Raw genomic sequence first — 19,377 nt, 5'->3', positions numbered from 1 at the left:
TTGAAATTCTGAAGGTAGCAAGGGTAAAATACATGGAACGAAGGGCTATTTACAACTTCTCTAGAAATCAGACTGTAGTTATAAAGAGTCGAGGGGGATGAAAGGGAAACAGTAATTGAGAAGGGAGTGGGACACAGTTGTACCATATCCTTGACATTATTCAATATGCAACTGAGCAAGCAGTAAAAGAAACCAAAGAAAAATTTAGGGTAGGAATTAAAGTTCAGGGTGAAGAGATAAAACTTTTAGGTTTGCCAATGAAATAGTAATTATGTCAGAGAGCAAAGGACTTGGAAGAGCAGTTGAACAGAATGGATAGTGTCTTGATGGCACAAGATGAATGTCAACAAAAGCAAAACAAAGATAATTGAATGTAGACGAATTAAATCAGTTGATGCTAAGGGAATTTGATTAGGAAACAAGACACTTAAAGTAGTAAATAGGTTTTGCAATTTGGGCAGCAAAATAATTTATGATGGCTGAAAAGTAAAGAGGATATAAAATGTAGACTTGCAATGGAAAGAAAACCATTTCTGATGGAGGGCAATTAGTTCACATCAAATACGGACTTAAAGAGTCCGGAAGATATTTTTGAAAGCACGTGTCTGGAATGCAGCCTTGTATGGAAGTGAAACGTGGATGACAAACAGTTTAGACATGAGGAGAATAGAAACTTTTGACATGTGATACAACACAAAACTGCTGAAAATTAGACGTGTAACTTAACTAATGAGGAGGTACTGAATGGAACTGAGGAGAAATGAAATTTGTGTTGCAACCTGTTTAGAAGGAATCGGATGGTAGGACACATTCTGAGACATCAAGTTATCACTGGAGGGAAGATTGTGATTTTTTTTGGTGTGTGTGTGTGTGTGTGTGTGTGTGTGTGTGTGTGTGGAGGGGGCGGCGGGGGGGAGGGGGGGGGAGAGCAAAAATCGCAGAGGAAAACCAAGAGATGAATACAGTAAGGCAGATTCAGAAGGATGTAGGTTGCAGTAGGTACTGGGAGATGAAGAAGCTATTTGGGGATGAGGCTTGTACAGGATTTAGGAGTCTTAAGAGTTAAATCAGACTAGTCTTTGCACTGAGGAATACAACAACAAATTCAGCTGCAATTACAGAACCGTATGGAAACTCAGAGCTGGCACATTTCCTATGGTTGAAGTACAGAAACTAAATACACTTCACTGTAATGCTGAAAAGAACATCCTAACCTGTGGCTTGAATACTCAATGTATTATTTAACAAAGATTCTCATACTTGTTGCTCCATATCGAAGAATTGATCTTCACCCAAATATTACGTATTCCAGAATTTTAATATTTATTACTGCCACTTTCGTCTCTCACACGTCGGTACAAAACGTACATGCATGATGTATGTGTAACTGCTCCTGGGAAAACTAACAACTTAATTACTTGTCAAAGAATTATTACATATAGCATCCTGATTGGTAAAGTACAGTTCAGTTTATTGGACCTTAGCTGATTAAGAAAAGTTTGGGTCTCATTATCGGTGTTTACCATTTTTATGTTGAAATCACCACATACGGGGTCCATTGTTTCATGCATTATTTTTTTTGTGTCTAATAATCCAATTTTTTTCAAAAAATGTGTCCTTGTCGCCACTACATGAGCCGTGTAGGCCCACAGTGATACATGTACACACCTACGTTTACTGACACTGACAAATCATAGAATGATCCGGATGGTGTGGTAATCCAATGTTTATTAACCCAAAACATACATAATTATATTAAAAATAATCCAAATAGCAAAAAACTTGCCTTAGGTTCCACGGTAATTTACCACCAATTCCTATTCCGTTATTATTACCAACTGCCACGATTATATTGCACTTCATTTATGTTACTTCTTAAACACTATCTACGTACAATCAGTTTTGTTACACTTTACCAGCTTTACCGACAACATAAAACCAAAACAAACAATATTATATTCCCGCTCAAATAACCACAGAGTAGAAATATCTTAGAAGTAACCATAGTTTATAAATCAAGAAGGTTATGACTGAGTATCTTAGTATCGATCGGTTGCGCTCGGGTTTGCAGCTAGTGGGGCTTACCGGTTGCAGGCAGTGATAGTTACAATAGTCTCCTGTGTTCTGTTCGCGTGTTTTGGTTATTGTGCGTTTGTTTATATTAATACAACTTTCATTTGGAAAGTGGAAAAATATAGTTGCAATTTGTACACTACAACATAGGGCAGTAATAAAAGATTATAGACCAATTCGCACTGGCAGTCACATCACGTCACATCAAAACATTTTGCAATGCATTTCAAATAGCGGCATTGACACTGGCCGTCGCTTCATGTCACGTCACGGCACCGTCAAGGTTTACTTTATAGTGGTGACTGGTGAGCAAGAAATTGCGAGAAGCTAAACTGCGATTTCAGTCACAACTAGGAGTCCCAAATAGCCTTTAACGTCCAACGCCGTGGGCCATCTGTTGGTCGAATTTCGTACTTCTTCCTGCGAACCTGTTGTCTAGCTGCGGTTTCTGTCGCAAGTAGCAACTAAAAAGCAGTTAACATTCAACGCCTTCTGCCATTTGACGGCCTAAGTTCGTACTGCTGTTTTTATTTGTGACACGATATCGAGCCTAACTGCGATTTCCGTCACTAGTAGCGGCTATAAATCGCAAGCAGCAACTAAAAAGCGCAGTTAACATTAGATGCGGTATACCATCTGTTGTCCTACGTTCGTACTTCGCTTTAAGAACCGTATGTCTCACGATATGTATGTATTATATGCTTGTGGTCGAAGAAATGAACCTAGAAGCTAATTTGCTCTGACAAGGAGACGGCACGACCGTGGGGTCTGGGATTTGTCCGAAATTTTGTGTGGTGAAAGAGGACCCCTAACACCTCACGTGGTTAAAATATTAGGACGCACTACTCGGGAAATCCCGAGAAAAACCGATCCAAAGTTTCTTAGGTGCGTTATGACTATAAAACGTTAATCCATTGCCGAGCCACTGTCTAGCCTAGATGGTCAGGGCTCGCACATTTACGCAAGAGGTCTCGGGTTCGACTCCACCTCTGACACTTTTTTTCTGTTTCATTTTCGTTTGTTATTACACCAATTATTCAAAAAGTTTCTCAAACCTGCGTTATTTTTAAAACATTATTTTATCTCAGGAACATAAAGTTTTTCATTCACTGAAAAATATTCGTGCTCGTTGTTCTATTTCGTTTTATGGGGTTTCAAGGTTTAAAGGGACAGTGTAAGAGTCCCCTTGGGATTATAACGGTCATCTGCGCATAGGAGCAAGCTGTGGTGGCCGAGCGGTTCTAGGCGCTACAGTCTGGGACCGTGCGACCGCTACGATCGCAGGTTCGAATCCTGCCTCGGTTATGGATGTGTGTGATGTCCTTAGGTTAGTTAGGTTTAAGTAGTTCTGAGTTCTAGGGGACTGATGAAGTTAGAAGTTAGGTCCCATAGTGCTCAGAGCCATTTGAACCATTTTTTTTTTTTTTTTGCGCATAGGACTGTGCGCGAGCCGTCAGAAGTAAACGGCAGTTTGATTTTCGATTTCGTCGTGAACAGACGTGCCTGTTTCAAATTTCAGCGTCTTATTCCGATCCGAAGTTAAACATGTCGACTGAAGAAGTTGCTGGCTCATTTGGAGTAGGAGAAGAAATTCCTGAAGAATCCATTCATAGTGATCTATCAAAATTACGTTTGAAGGACGCAGTGGTGTATTATGAAAGGCTGTTGATGGAAAATAATTTAATTGCATCAACATCTTCGGAAGAAATCTCTCGCGAGGCTATGTTATTGGCCGGAGAACTGTATAACAATACATTGGGGAGAATAAATATTTACTTCTCATTGACTCTTGGGGAGGTCAAACGAATCCGGAGAGATATGATGCAATTTTTCAAGATGACGAAAATATGCCAACTTGGTCTGTAAAAGTCATACCTCCAAAATGCAATTCTTTGGTGCAACCTTGTGATGTTTACTTTTACAGCAAGTTAAAAATTTCATAAAGCTCTTGCAAAATTGCATCGCATTGTTACAGGAGAATCGTGAAATTAATTCCCTGGAAGATTGTATAAAAATTCATTCTATGATTCACCATCAATTATCGTCACCAGTATTCCAAGACATGATTTAGTATGCCTGGTTTGCCTCAAAATTATAAGAAACTCAAAACATTTTCGTAAATGTTAATGGGGCATATTTTTGTACAGATTTATTGCAAACGCCCTGTGACTGTAAAAATCGGCTTTTGTATGTTGCACAAGATGTCGCAAAAATTATTGCTTTGTTTGTTTTTACTATAATTATTATATGCAGAAAAATTGAATGTTTCCCAATCGACTTTGTTATTCTGATTAAAAACCCAATGTTTCTCTTCATAGACTTTACAATGAAAAATGGAAAACCTACCGCCATGAATTGTGTTGTTGGACAAAAAGAAAATAATTTTTAATCAATAATGTAACTAATTTGTTAAAGACAATGCAGGTTTGGAAAACTTTCTGAATAATTGGTGGAATAACAAAAGAAAATGAAACTGAATTTAAAAAAGTGCCAGGGGAAGAATCGAACCCGAGACCTGTGGCGTAAGAAACCAAACCGCTAACCATCTAGGCCAGACAGCAGATCGACTGTGGACCAACATTTTATACTCATAACGCACCTAAGAAACTTTGGATCGATTTTTCCAGGGATTTTCTGGGTAGAGCATCCTAATATTTTAACCACGTGAGGTGTTAGGGGTCTTCTTTCACCACACAAAATTTCGGACAAATTCCCGACTCCACGGTAGTGCCGTCTCCTCGTGAGAAACATTTTAGACTTGGTTGAGAATTGGCGCCGCCGAGGAACATTAAGGACGAATAAAGGTTGTGATAATATATAGACCTATAGCGCAGCTTGGAATTATTGTGATATATTGAGATACACTCTTCATCATAAAAGTTAAAACTGCAGGCTTATTTTAAAACCAGATAATGGATAAGGCTATGTTTAGTATTTTGATGCGTATTACACACATATATCGTACATAAACTACTAAAAATGCAGTCTGGTATCTACTAGGTAACTTTTCATAAATGTTTAACAACAGTATTCACAAGACTGATATTTTTCCGACGGCAGAATATGCCGTCAAATTTTGTCTGTATTTTCCAATATTGCATTAGAACTATTCCCAATGTAAACCTGTAACTGTAAGAGCAGTTCTTTCCACTGTTTTCACTTGCACCTCATCAACCATAAAACACGTAACCTTCCAACCTAACCTAGACCTTGGGCTATGCTACAGATCAGTCTGTCACCACAATCAATATTCAAGGCGGGAGTGTTGGACGGGTCAGTATCATACTCCAGTAAGTCTTTATCAATAAACAATGGGCAAAAAATTTTGGGGTTTGGGATGAAAGGTCAAAATGGAATTTTCATAATTCACTCACAGTGTAGTTCACATTAATTTATCATCTCTTTCAGATCACATAACGACTTCAGTGACACACTATAGCAATACCCATTTTGCACACTTATGGTATCAGTTATGACCATTTTAAGCTGCGAATTCTTCAGGGTCGTTTTCAATCTTCACGATTATCTCTTCTAGATATAGATGGGCACATACAGCAGTCAGTAATCGGAATGGGAACTGCGTTTGGAAAATCACGATGATTATTAAACTTTTACACTGCTACTATTAACTAGCAATATAATTCACATTATACAACTGCTAATGCTTCTGGTAATGAATGCAGTGGAGTCGGGGGAGGCTCCACACTTCGCATAAATGATGCCCCTATGTTCATTCACAAACTTAGAAACTAACTTTACTCCTGATGAAGGCGGTGTAAAGACGCTGTGGAAACTTTTCCAGTTCTACTGTCAATCATATTTTGAATTACTGATATATCGAGTGACTGACAATGTGGTTCAGATACTTGTGAACATAAGAAACGGTTAGAATCCCTATTCTAAACGTGAACTCCTATGGTACTGTGTGGTATTTGTGTTATGATTCTCAACATCACACTATCAATATTTTCACACTTGTTCCATTAATATAAAACTAAAGCCAAAGGAAGAACATGAGCATACTTAATACTGACTGTTTTGTCGAGACGAAATTTTGTCTGTGTGCAAGGGTATCTTTCGTATATCACGTAACAGTTGAGAAATAATCGTTGGAAATATTAATAATACCGTTTTAAGTCGCTGTTTGTCAGTTGGGTTACCGAAACGTTATATTAGGCCCTCACAAAAAATCGCCTATACAGGGAGAACATAGTTCTCGGTTACATTGACACAATCATTTCTTCTTTGCGCTTAAAGACTGTGTAACATCTAAGGTGAAAAATCGCGTAAAGCGCAGAAGTCACAGAAATCGCATAAGTCGCAGAAATCGCAGAAGTAGCAAAATCACAGATGTCGCACAAATAGTGGAGGAATACAAGTTGTGACATCATTAACTGCTACTAATAACTGCGAGAAATCGTAGTTAAGAATCGCATTTACTGAACAGTAGCATTCACAGAAATCACAGATATCGGAAAATCGCAGTTTAGCCTATCCCTAGTTTCTCTGGAGGAAGTTTTTGGCGGCTGACATTAGTCCTTTTGTTGATCACGTGACCCACAAGCTCATTTTCTCCCATAGATCATAGATAATGTAGACTGTGTGTGACGTCATTGTACTGAAACCAACAGCTACGTCACGTTAGTAGAGGCAGGTGGCTTCAGGAATCTGGGTTTCTACGATCGCTAGCCCGATATATATGTATTAGTAGCTGGGTCCTGGAATACCTTTTATCACATGTGTAGTATTTACAGTTAAAGTTTCTGTACTACAATGATGATATATTGTGCAGCGTTTGGTTGTACCGAAAGATAAGTGAAAGGAAGCAATATTTTGCTCCACAGGTAAAGTCGTTTCAATAATACAAAAAGATTTGTGAACACTTTTCTGAGGTTAAGTTAGTACATTTGGAGGCCGACGCAAAATTGTGAAATCGTTCCCAACAGACACGAGTACTCCTCTGTTTCAGAGACTTTATTTGTGTGTAAATATCACTAAGTCAATGGCAAGAATCATTACACTATATATCTTTCTTGTAAGAGTACAAGTTTTATGTAGTCTGAGACCTGCTTAAATTTGCCCCAAAGATGAAGTGTGGGGAAATACACACAACAAAAAAAGTTTTGCATCACCCGAGTTCACAGAAGTCCTGAAGATAGACGTTGACTGTGGATATTGTATCACAGACACAGTCCTTTTGACTGTTCAGATATGTTACTAAACCTGCCCAAAGACGTAAACAACCATTTATGAGGAGCATCTATTAGACAGAGGGGGTCCAACAGCCAATCAGTTCCAGTCATTCCAGCAGGAAGGAGGTACACGGCTCATGTTGTCTGTGGTTGAGCCATGCCTAGATGGTCAAAATCACGTATCGATAGCGTCGGCATTGTTACTTTGTGCCAGGAAGGTCTCTCAACAAAGGAAGTGTCCCGGCATCTCGGAGTGAACAAAGCGACGTTGTTCAGACAGGGAGGAGATACAGAGAGACCGGAACTGCCGATGATATGCCTCGCTCAGAACGCCTAAGGGCTACTACTGCAGTCGATAACTGCTACCTCTAGATTATGGCTCAGAGGAACCCTGACAGCAACGCCACCATGCTGAATAATGCTTTTCATGCAGCCACAGGACGTCGTGTTACCACTCAAACTGTGCGCAATAGGCTGCATGATGCGCAACTTCGCTCACGACGTCCACGGCGACGTCCATCTATGCAACAACGACACCATGCAGCGCGGTACAGATGGGCCCAACAACAAACCAAATGAACCGCTCAGGATTGGCATCACATTCTCTTCACCAATGAGTGTTGCATATGCCTTCAGCCAGACAATCGTCGGAGACGTGTTTGGAGGCAACCTGGTCAGGCTGAACGCCTTAGACACGCTATCCAGCGAGTGCAGCAAGGTGGAGGTTCCCTGCTGCTTTGGGGTGGCATTATGTGAGGCTTACATACACCGCTGGTGGTCATGAAAGGCGCCGTAACCGCTGTATGATTGGCGAATGCCATCCTCGGACTGATAGTGCAAGCATATTGGCAGCATACTGGCGAGGCATTCGTCTTCATGGACGACAATCCGCGCCCCCATTGTGCACATTTTGTGAATGACTTCCTTCAGAATAACGACATCGCTCGACTAGAGTGGCCAGCATGTTCTCCAGACATGAACCCTATCAAACATGCCTGGGATAGAATGAAAAGGGCTGTTTATGGATCACGTGACAAACCAGCCACACTGGGGCATCTATGCCGAATCGCCATTGGGGAGTGGGACAATCTGGACCAACTGTGCCTTGATGAACTTGTGGATAGTATGCCACAAGGAATACAGACATGCATCAAAGCAAGATGACGTGCTACTGGGTATTAGAGGTACTGGTGTGTACGGCAATCTGGACCACCACCTCTGAAGGTCTCGCTGTATGGTGGTACAACATGCAATGTGTGGTTTATTTTTTTTTTATTTACACGTCAAGTCCCGTAGGATCAAATTGAGGAGCAAATCTGCAAAGTCATGGAATGTGTCAGAACATGAAATTACAATGTAAAAGTAATAACAGACAAATGTAAAATATTTATGAAGCAGAAAAATTCAATCCTTAAGTACACACAATCAACAATACAACTGCCAGCCCCGGTGGCCGAGCGGTTCTAGGCGCCCCAGTCTGGAACCGCAATGCTGGTATGGTCGCAGATTCGAATCCTGCCTCGGGCATGTGTGTGATGTCCTTAGGTTGGTTCTGTTTAAGTAGTACTAAGTTCTAGGGGACTGATGACCTCAGAAGTTAAGTCCCATAGTGCTCAGAGTAATTTTTTGAACAATACAAAAAGAATCAGCTTAATTTTTCAAGGAACTCCTCGTCAAAATAGAACGAGTGAACCACGAGGAAACTCTTCAGTTTCGATTTGAAAGCGCGTGGATTACTGCTAAGATTTTTTAATTCTGCTGGTAGCTTATTCAAAATGGATGAAGCAGTATACTGCACATCTTGCTGCACAAGACTTCAGGAAGTCTGATCCAAATGCAGGTCTGATTTCTGCCGAGTAATAAATGAGTGAAAGCTGCTTATTCTTGGCAATAAGCTAATACTGTTGACAAGAACTGACTATATACAGATATATATATATATACATATATATATACATATATATTGAGAAGCCAATGTCAAAATACCCAAACTCGTAAACAGGGGTCAACAAGAGGTGCTGTTGACAAGAAGTGACAGTAAAGAATATATATATATATATATATCCAATGTCAAAATACCAAAACTTGTAAACAGGGGTCAACAAGAGGTTTGTCAACTTACACCACTTATTGCCCAAACCATCCGTTTCTGAGCCAAAAATGTCCTTTTAGAATGAGAAAAGATACCCCAAAATATAATACCTTACGAAATAATCGAATGAAAAAAAGAAAAATAGACTAATTTTCGTGTCGAACGATCACTCACTTCAGATACCATTCGAATAGCAAAAATGGCAGCAATAACTCCATGAACAAGATCCTGAATGTGGGCTTTCCATGATAGCTTAGCAACTATCTGAACACCTGGCAATTTGAACTGTTCAGTTTCACTAATCATATGCCCATTCTGTGAAATTTAAACATTGGGTTTTGTTTAATTGTCTGTTAGAAACCGTAAAAACTGAATCTTATTATGATTTAGCCTTAGTTTAATTTCTACAAGCCATGAACTTACATAATGAACTGTACTACTAGAAACCAAGACAGTGTTGCAGACAACATACTTTACTACCTAGCTAGTGTCATCAGCAAACAGCAATATTTTAGAGTTACCCTTAATACTAGAGGGCATATCATTTATATAAATAAAGAACAGGAGTGGCCCCAACACTGTTCCCTGGGGCACCCCCCACTTAACTGCACTCCACTCAGACCCCACATCACAGCCATTCTCAACACTGTGAATAATGACCTTTTGCTATCTGTTGCTAAAGTAAGAGGTGAACCAATTGTGAGCTAATCCCCGTATTCTGTATTGGTCCAACTTCTGGAGCAATATTTTGTGATCAACACAATCAAACACATTAGTTAAATCAAAAAATATGCCTAGCGTCCGAAACCTTTTCATTAACCCATCCAGTACCTGACAGAGAAAAGAGAATAGAGTATTTTCAGTTGTTAAACGACTTCTAATGCCGAACTGTACATTTGACATCAAATTGTGTAATATAAAATGATCAATAATCCTTACATTCACAGCCTTTTCAATAACTTTTGCAAACTCTGATGGCATAGAAATAGGTCTAAAATTGTCTACATTATCCTTCTCTCCCTTTTCATAAGGCAGCTTACTACTGAGCACTTTAATTATTTAGGAAAAATTACAAATATGGCTAAATATGGGGCTAACAAGTACAGCACAATACTTAAATTTTCTGCTAGGCGCTCCATCATATCCATGAGAGTCCTTAGCCTTCAGTGACTTAATTATTGACTCATTCTCTCCCTTGTCTGTATCACAGAGGAGTATTTCAGACATTAATCTCAGAAAGGCGTTTTCCAAGAAAGCTATATGATTCCCTGTAGAAAGAACATTTTTCTTTAATACACCAGCAGTGCTCAGAAAATGATTGTTAAATACTATACATATATCTGATTTATCAGTAACAGGAATATTTGTACTATAAACTGAATTTATATCATCGACCTTGTGCTGCAGACCAGACACTTCCTTCACAACCAACCATATGGTTTTAATTTTATCCTGTGAATTAGCTATTCTATTTGCATACCACATACTCTTTGCCTTCCTAATAACATTTTAAGCACCTTACAATACTGTTTGTAATGGGCTACTATAGCTTGATTGTGAGAACTAAAATTTTGATGTCATTCCCACTTTGTTCTACATGATATCTTTATCCCACTAGTCAGCCACCCGGGCTGCCTATTACTGCTAGTACCCCGTTTAGAATGTTCTAATGGAAGGCAACTCTCAAAGAGCGTTAGAAATGTGTTAAGGAAAGCATTATATTTATCATCTATGTTATTGGCACTGTGAACATCCTGCCACTCTTGTTCCTTGATCAGATTTAAAAAACTCTCTATTGCTGTTGGATTAACTTTCCTACATAGTTTGTAATTATATATGACATTTGTTTGAGAACAAAAGCCTTTTAGTGTTAAATCTGTGCATCATGGTCTGAAAGGCCATTCACCCTTTTACAAACAGAATGCCCATCTACGAATGAAGAATGAATAAAACTTTACCTATGGCTGTGCTACTGTTCCCTTGCACCCTAGTTGGAAAAAGACAGTCTACATCAGATCATATGAACTTAGGAGATCTACCAACATCCTTTTTCTTGCACTATCATATACAAAATCTAAATTGAAGTCACAAATACAACTCATTTCTGGTACTTTCTACAAAGTGAATGAAGAATCCTCTCTAGCTTGAGCAGAAATGCTCTGAAGTCAGAGTTAGGGGACCTATAAACAACAACAGTTAGAAGTGTAGTTTCACTAAATTCAACTGCCCCTGCACAACATTCAACTATCTGTTCAGTGCAGTGCCATGATACGTCTATGGACTCAAATGGAATACTGCTTTTTATGTACATAGCCACTTCCCACTTCACAAGGAACTCCTTTAAAAACAGCCCTCTAATTTGTATCCTGAAAAGAAAGCCTCTGAATTTTCAAATTATTTAAATGGTGCTCTGATATACCAATAATTTCAGACTCAAAATCTATAAGCAGTTCACTAACTGTATCTCAATTACCTCTTATATTTTGATCAAATATGCTAATTCCTTCTCTACTTGGAAGCATGATGTCCTCTGCAGATGATCCCTTACATAGGAGGACTTCCTTTAAGCAAGTATACCTATCAGCTGAATTCAATCTAAAAAAGGTGCAACTCTAACATCAACTACTACTGGAAATTTTCCACGAGTAATCCCACCACCACCCACTACACTGTCACCTACAAGCTTTTCGAGCCTCCCCTTCCCATACCCATTGAGGTGCAGGCCATGTCCAGTTAAACCCGATCTACTGATAGACCCAAGTGGCACCACTGAAACGTGATCCATGTCCTCTGCCATCAGCGCCCTCTCCAGCCCCATGTTAAGGTATCTAACAGACGTGTTAAGTTGAGGCCGATCATGATGCTGAAACTGTTGCACGAAATGCACATTAGTGCCACCAGCTTGAGTAGCGGTCTTTACCAGAATGTGAGAAAAATGAGTCTGACCCTCACAGGCTAGAAAAAGTATATTCCATAACAAGCAACAAGAAAATGGTAGATACGCCAGAGTGAAGAGGGGAGTATATAGTAAAAGCTGTGATAAAAAGTAATGGTAGGATACACTATACCAAGTGAGTCATCATATATGTAGGATACATTGTTGACTCAAGAACAGATGATGTGTGGGGCTAACTATGATAAGTGTGGAAGCATTTATACATTTAACTGAATATAAAATGATTTGAAAATCATTTTGTTATAAATTTTAACTAATTATCAAAATTACTGAAAATCAGTTAATTGCAAATTGTTAACTGAATGAAATATCTTGCAAACAATAAAAATTAAAAAAGTATAAACTCTTAAAATATAAACTAAAAAGTATAAGCTCGTCTTTTCATTTAAAAAGCTAATAAATTTTTTATCTTATGAATTAGCTCCCCAAACCTAGTATTCAAACATTCTCAACCTACATAAAATATACTAGGTTTTTTCATTTTTTAAAATGAACAAATAAAATATGACTAATGTGTGGAACGAATTTCAATTTGACATTAGTATTTTTGTTGCAAAAAGCAAAAGTGAAACTAGTGAAATGTAATACCTGCAAAAACGATTTTTAACCATCTTGAATTTTAGAACATTTGATAAGTTCATAACATAATTGTGGTATTGATTATTTTAAAAGACTTTATGGAGAAGGACTTTACGAATCTGAATTTTATAATTATGAGCAAACATATATTGATATTTGGGAAGAAACTGTGAAGTCAAACTCACTCTCTTTTCTATGACTGCAAAAAAACAGTGACCTACCATCTTTATCAATATCGTTAATCAATCAATCCATCTATCTATCAATCTCTTTATTCATCCATTAACAATATACATTGTATGGATGTAGTCAATTACAATGTAGTTTTGTATCTTTAATTTATTTCAAAAACTTGAATAATAAATAGAAATATCTTATAGCAGTATATATAAATAATACTATTCCATATTCAGGTATTCTTAAATGCTATAAAAACTATGTGTTAGTAAAAAATTATTTAAGATCTACCTTGAATTTATGAAATTCTTTAATTTTCTTTATTGTAGAAGGCAATGCACTAAAAAGTATTTTGAGCTGATAGTTTACACTTTTTTGGTAGAGTGTTCCTTTGTGGGTGTCTGTGAAAGTCGTCCGTGTTCCTTGTTTCATGGTTATGAACCTGATTATTTAATGTTGAAAATTCCTGGTGAGTTTTCAGAAAGTATACACATTCATAGATGTATAAGCTAGGAAGACTCATTATTTTAAATTCTTATTTGTTATTTATTGGAAGATTATAATTTTCCATTAAATAATTTACAAAGAATTTTACAAAATTACAATTTACCAATTAATAATCTAGCAAAAATTATACGAAATTATATTCATATTACTTTTTAAAGTTTCTCACTCAATAACGAATATATATATATATATATATATATATATATATATATATATATATAATTAAAAATCCTAAAGATAAAATTATTCATATTGATTTAAAAATTCTCAGTTAATATTCTATATAGCGCATTGTAAGTTAAATTTTTTTTGTCAAAATTATATGAGGTAGACTATCGTTAGGGATTATATCTTTAAAAGTAGCACATAATTTCATAGTAGTTTTTATATTGAGACAGTATTTTTTCTTTGAGCATATTTATAGCATAAATAGGATAAATTGTACTACAATGAAATGGCTTTATATCAGTATCTCCTTTTAATTGTGTTACTTATTTAAAACAACAAAACGAATCAGAAGCTTTACAAAAGTTATTTGGTGGGTTTAAATTCTATATTTCTCGATGGAAAATTTCATTCCCTCAATTTTTAAATAAATATTCTGTAATTTAAGATTATCAAATAATTAAGAATCAGTTAACTGATTATTTTTTCGATTTGTTTTAAAACCAACAAAGATTAAATTAGGCACTTCAAACTCTGCTGAATTACAGTGATTTGTTATATCTAGCACAAAATAATTTTCTACCAAGTCCAGCGATTTTCACAGCTTGTAATTAATAGGAAGATAGTGGTAATTTACGACTTTTAATCTTTATTGCTGTAATTCAAGTTCATATTCAGGTTCATACTGGAGGTGTAGCATCATAGCGATGTACCCACAAAAATGGCCATTTTGATGTACTTACTTCACTATCATCTTTGAGAACCCATCTATTGAGTGCAAAAACAGTGGAACTCCAATCTTTAACTGTTTTGGTGAAAGTGTGTAGCATATCCACAAATTCACTTTAATATTCATGTTTGTTATATCATTTTTGCTCCCTTTGCAGTACTATGGCGTCAAAAGACATAATAGCTTAAGTGCAGATATATCCTTTTGTCATAAAAAGACTGTGCTTTCGTATATATTTGTGCAAACTGTGGAGCAACCTGTACCATTGCACACAGATTATTGATCTAGCTCTTGCAATACTGTTAACAGTGGTTATCTAGTATCATGCAACATGGAACACATCAAACCATTGTTACTTTCATCATTCAGTCTTTGCTGATGTTTAGTCAACTGTTTTTCGATGGAAGAAAATTTCGTAATCTTTTGAACAATCAAGAATGTACTACAGAAGAAAATTCAAGTTCATTTACCTTCCACAATATGATTTCATCATCAGCCAGCAATGCTGTCACAGAAAGTAACACATTAGCCTAGTAATTACACGTAGATATTTCAGTGGGATGTACACATTTGTAAGTTAAAGCCATTTACTTATGTGTGATTTCATAACTGTATTGCATAAGATGATGACAGCACTAAAGAAAGAAGTTCTGTGTAGCTGAAGATGGATGACAGAAACCTGTTCGTTGCTGTTAGTAATTCACATTCGGATTTCTCATTTGATGACTTCTTAAATAATCTTAATTATCATCCATCATCAAAGGATATATATGATGACATTGATGGTATGTATAACACAGTAGTGTTAATGAAAAACCAATCGATCAGACGTAAAAGGATGACTGTAAAATTATTTCAGCAAAAGTAATAATCCAAAAAAATTCTGTAGTGTTATTAATACTGTATTTCACAGTATTGTAAAACAGTGTATAAGGTACTAATGTGGTCAGTAAAGAATTTATAATTGAGTTTTTAGCCTCCATAACTGACAATAGACAAATATCTTTTAGCTTTGATTGATATGTGCCTTATAAACTTAAAAACATTTATTTTGTAAATTTTATGTCCTTATATTAGATTTCCTTTTTTAGATCATCCTATGACTTCTCTTCATCAATTGCTAACATTGAAATTTTCCAAATATTGAAGAATACAGTCAGTCCAAATGCAATCTCTTAAGAAGGGAACAATATGAACGAAATATTAGATCAGTATGTTTCAAATACTTCCAATAACAGTAGAAATCTGATAGTAAATGAAAAATGTGATGTACAGAATGAAACACATGTCAAATGCAGAGGAATAGTGCAATGAAATGAAAAAAAATAAGACAGAAAAACCAAACGGCAGTCAGGGAAACACTATATTTTTTCCAAAGAAGAACATATCTTCGAACCATCAGTTATAGCAAAGGATCGCTCAAACAACTTAAGGAAATTCAGTTCTAATCTCACTGAGGAAGACTATGAAGGATTTTGGAATAACATGATACAGACAAGCAATGGTTATATGCCAATTCACTTTTCGAAAAGGCAGATAAGCGCAGTAATATTCCTTCTTCCAGCTCGTGCAGAAGAAACTTCACGATACATATTTTTTAAACAAAAAGGGTCAAAAGGTGCAGGTTAGTTAGTCCTGCTTTCTTGCGACACTGAATTTGACCAAATCATTTATATGCCAGATTTTATCAAAGAGAAATGAGCATAACATAATTCCTAGAGATACAAGAGAACTTCACATGCCAGATGAAGCTACATCAGATATTGTCTAAGAAAGAACTAGATCTCATATAAATAGTTTTCCAAAATCCCTTTCACATTATACTAGGAAGGATTTGGGGAAAGAGTACTCATTTCATGAGCTAATCCTCAAAAAATGTATAAAACGTGTGTTGAAACTTTTCGAAAATGATCACATCACCCATGAAAAAGAATTTATTTATCGAAACATATTTAATACTGAATATAACCTAACCTTCCACAAACCTGAAGATAATGTGTCTGATACACGCTGCAGGTTCTCTCATATCAGTGCCACAGAGAAAGAAATTAACAGTTCAGAGCAGGATGCTCATATTGATCAGAAGGTTTTAGCTAGGGCTAGGAAAGACAAGATGAAGTTGGAAACTGCATTAGGAAAATCTCATTTAACTGAGCTTGATCTAAAGGCCGCCTGGTACTATCCAAAGACAAATGCTAGAATGTTGTTTCATTGATGAAGCCTTGCTGTGACAAGCTATCAATATACAAAACAGCTTCAAGAGAAGCTGCATGCTACATGTGTAAAGAAAGGACAGCCAGACGTTGATCTGCAGAAATTGGCTCATATCTGTTTAATTTTCTAGAAGCAAAAGCAGATGGTAAAGACTGGAATTTATTTTCCGATACATATGGAGGGCAAAATAAAAACAGAATCACGTCTGCTGTGTTTTCCGATAAATATGGAGGGCTAAATAGAAATGGAAACACGTCTGCTGTGTTCCTGTGTGCTGTTGAGCCTCTTGATATCCCTGTAATAAACCATATGTTCATTGAGCCAACTCACTCACAAATGGAGTGTGACTCAGTTCATGAAAGTAGAGAAAAATACAAAACTAATCCATCAGCATGGTTCGCTGCATCAGAATGACAAATGAAAAATCCACTGTTACTGAAGTTCAACAAAAGGATGTAGTGGATTTTGCAGAATTGGGATACTACAAAATAATGAACTGAAAATTTGATACTGATGGAAATAATGTCAACTGGCTCAAGATATTCTCGTTTTAGTAATGAAAAGAAAACATAGAACACGTTTGTTTTAAATACAGAGAAAATATTTGAGAAGAATTTAAAGACATCTACATACCCACAACAGCCACACTCACATCACTTCACATCACAACCATGTACACCAATATCCCCACCACAGAAACCATCAACATCATCAAACGACATTTAGAAGAACAAGCCCAAATTCCCAAACCCCACACAAAAGAAATAGCTAGCATCCTAAAACTAATCACAGAGCAAAACTATTTCTCATTTGACAATCAGTTCTACTCACAAGAAGACAGGCTTCCAATGGGGTCACCAGTCAGTGGACTCCTAGCCAACATTTTTCTCAATCACACTGAAAATAAAATATTTGGAACAATATAAGGCCCAAAAAATACCAGATAATATATTGGTACCATTATGCAGATGACGTCATGTGCCTTGTAGATGAAACACCAAGTCGCAGTCAACAACTCCACAGTGATATAAACAACATACACCCAAAATAAAATTAACCATAGAAACAGAACATGACAAAAGGTTAAACTTCCTTGACCTCACAATATACAGACACAACAACCAACACCATTTCTCTGTATTCATGAAAGCGACCACCACCAGCACGGCCATTCACAAAGATTATAGTCATCTGATTACACACAAATTAGCTAGCTTCCAATATATGCTACACAGACTGAGCAAAACCCCACTCACTGAAAGCAGCTACAAGAATGAATTACAGACAATCAGACAAATAGCAGTAGAGAATGGCTACGACACAAACACTATAGATAAACTTAACCAAAAAATCAAAAAGCACGCCCAGCACACAAAAACAAAAGCTTCCTCATCCACTTACAAACATCGAAAACCCACATATGAGAACACATGAACAAGAAACACCCACAATGACAAACAAGTGATTCACTCTCACCTGGAACAACATAGCAGTCCACAGAATAGGCAACATAATAAAAAAAACAAGGGGTGAAAATAGCCCACAGGACAGACAACTCAACACAGAGAAAACTAAGGACAACGAGCACAAGAACAGACAAACACAACACATCTGGTATTTACCAACATGTCAGGACAACAAATCAGTTTATATAGGGCAGACAAGCAGAAACTCAATACCAGATACACAGAACACAGAAGAGCATTAAAAAGTAACAGCTGTCATTCCACATTTGCTGAACACCTCATGGACAAGAAAGATAACCCAATAAACATGAATACTGATTAGAAAATTCTCAAATGCAATAACAGCCCCACAAAAACTAATAATTGAAGAAAATTATCAGATACAAAAAGACGTAGTGGAAGGAAGGCAAGTGATAAATGAATACACAGCTCTCTGCAATCGAACTCTGTTCTCTGCCCTCAAAGAATTATGAGACAAGACCAACCTAAAGAGCTCTCACCAACCCCACCCCAAACCCCATTCCCCATCACACAAAAAAGTCCTAAAACCAACTGTCACTGTCTCACTCTCTCTCTCTCTCTCTCTCGCTCTCTCTCTCTCTCTCTCTCTCTCTCTCTCTTTCTCTCTCTCTCCCTCCCCCTCCCCCGCTCCCTCCCTCTCTCTTTCCCTTTTCACACACCACACACACACACACACACACACACACACACACACACACACACACACACACACACATACACATACACGCACACAAACATACACATACAAACAAAAAAATTCACAGACAGCTCCAAAAGATTCAGAACAACTGCCAGGAACACCTTCAACTGTTCCACTGTCAACCATCTTGTTTTTACACCTTCAATTATTCCATGTCCACAATGTTGGTTTTATAGTTGGTAAACAGTGAAACAGTCAAAGTGAAAGTGACAATGGCAACTCAATACATACTGTTTGATAGCAATTAAGATGAGGAAAATGAAAACGTAAGTGGAACATGTAAATAGATACACACACACACACACACACACACACACACACACACACTCACACACAGAATTAATTAATTTCAGGCATAGAAATAACAATTTTAAAATAGTAATTTTAGCTTAAGCAATTTATCTACTTCAAGGTGTACGTGGTTGCAGATGACAGTGTGAAGCAAAACAGTCACTGTAGAAATACAACATATCAGAAAAACCACACCATCTGGTAAACAGGTATC

General features: G+C 37.0%; 1 protein-coding gene across 2 annotated transcripts in view; it reads right to left on the bottom strand.

Moving 5' to 3' along the window:
- The window catches only part of LOC126470532 (dihydrofolate reductase), a 113,056-nt gene extending 111,028 nt beyond the window's left edge, over window positions 1-2,028 (bottom strand). Inside the window, exon 1 of one of the 2 annotated variants that reach the window (XM_050098454.1) lies at window positions 1,783-2,028. In XM_050098454.1, coding sequence (XP_049954411.1) covers window positions 1,783-1,863 — 81 coding nt within the window. In that variant the 5' untranslated portion in view covers window positions 1,864-2,028. The remainder of the gene's footprint in view (window positions 1-1,782) is intronic. The other variant, XM_050098453.1, reaches the window with a different exon arrangement.
- Between the last annotated feature and the right edge of the window lie 17,349 nt (window positions 2,029-19,377).

The sequence above is a fragment of the Schistocerca serialis genome, chromosome 3 (assembly GCF_023864345.2).
Source record: "Schistocerca serialis cubense isolate TAMUIC-IGC-003099 chromosome 3, iqSchSeri2.2, whole genome shotgun sequence".
Taxonomy (NCBI): Eukaryota; Metazoa; Arthropoda; class Insecta; order Orthoptera; family Acrididae; genus Schistocerca; species Schistocerca serialis.
The sequence above is the reverse complement of the archived record's forward strand: the minus strand, read 5'-3'. Positions and strand labels throughout refer to the sequence as shown.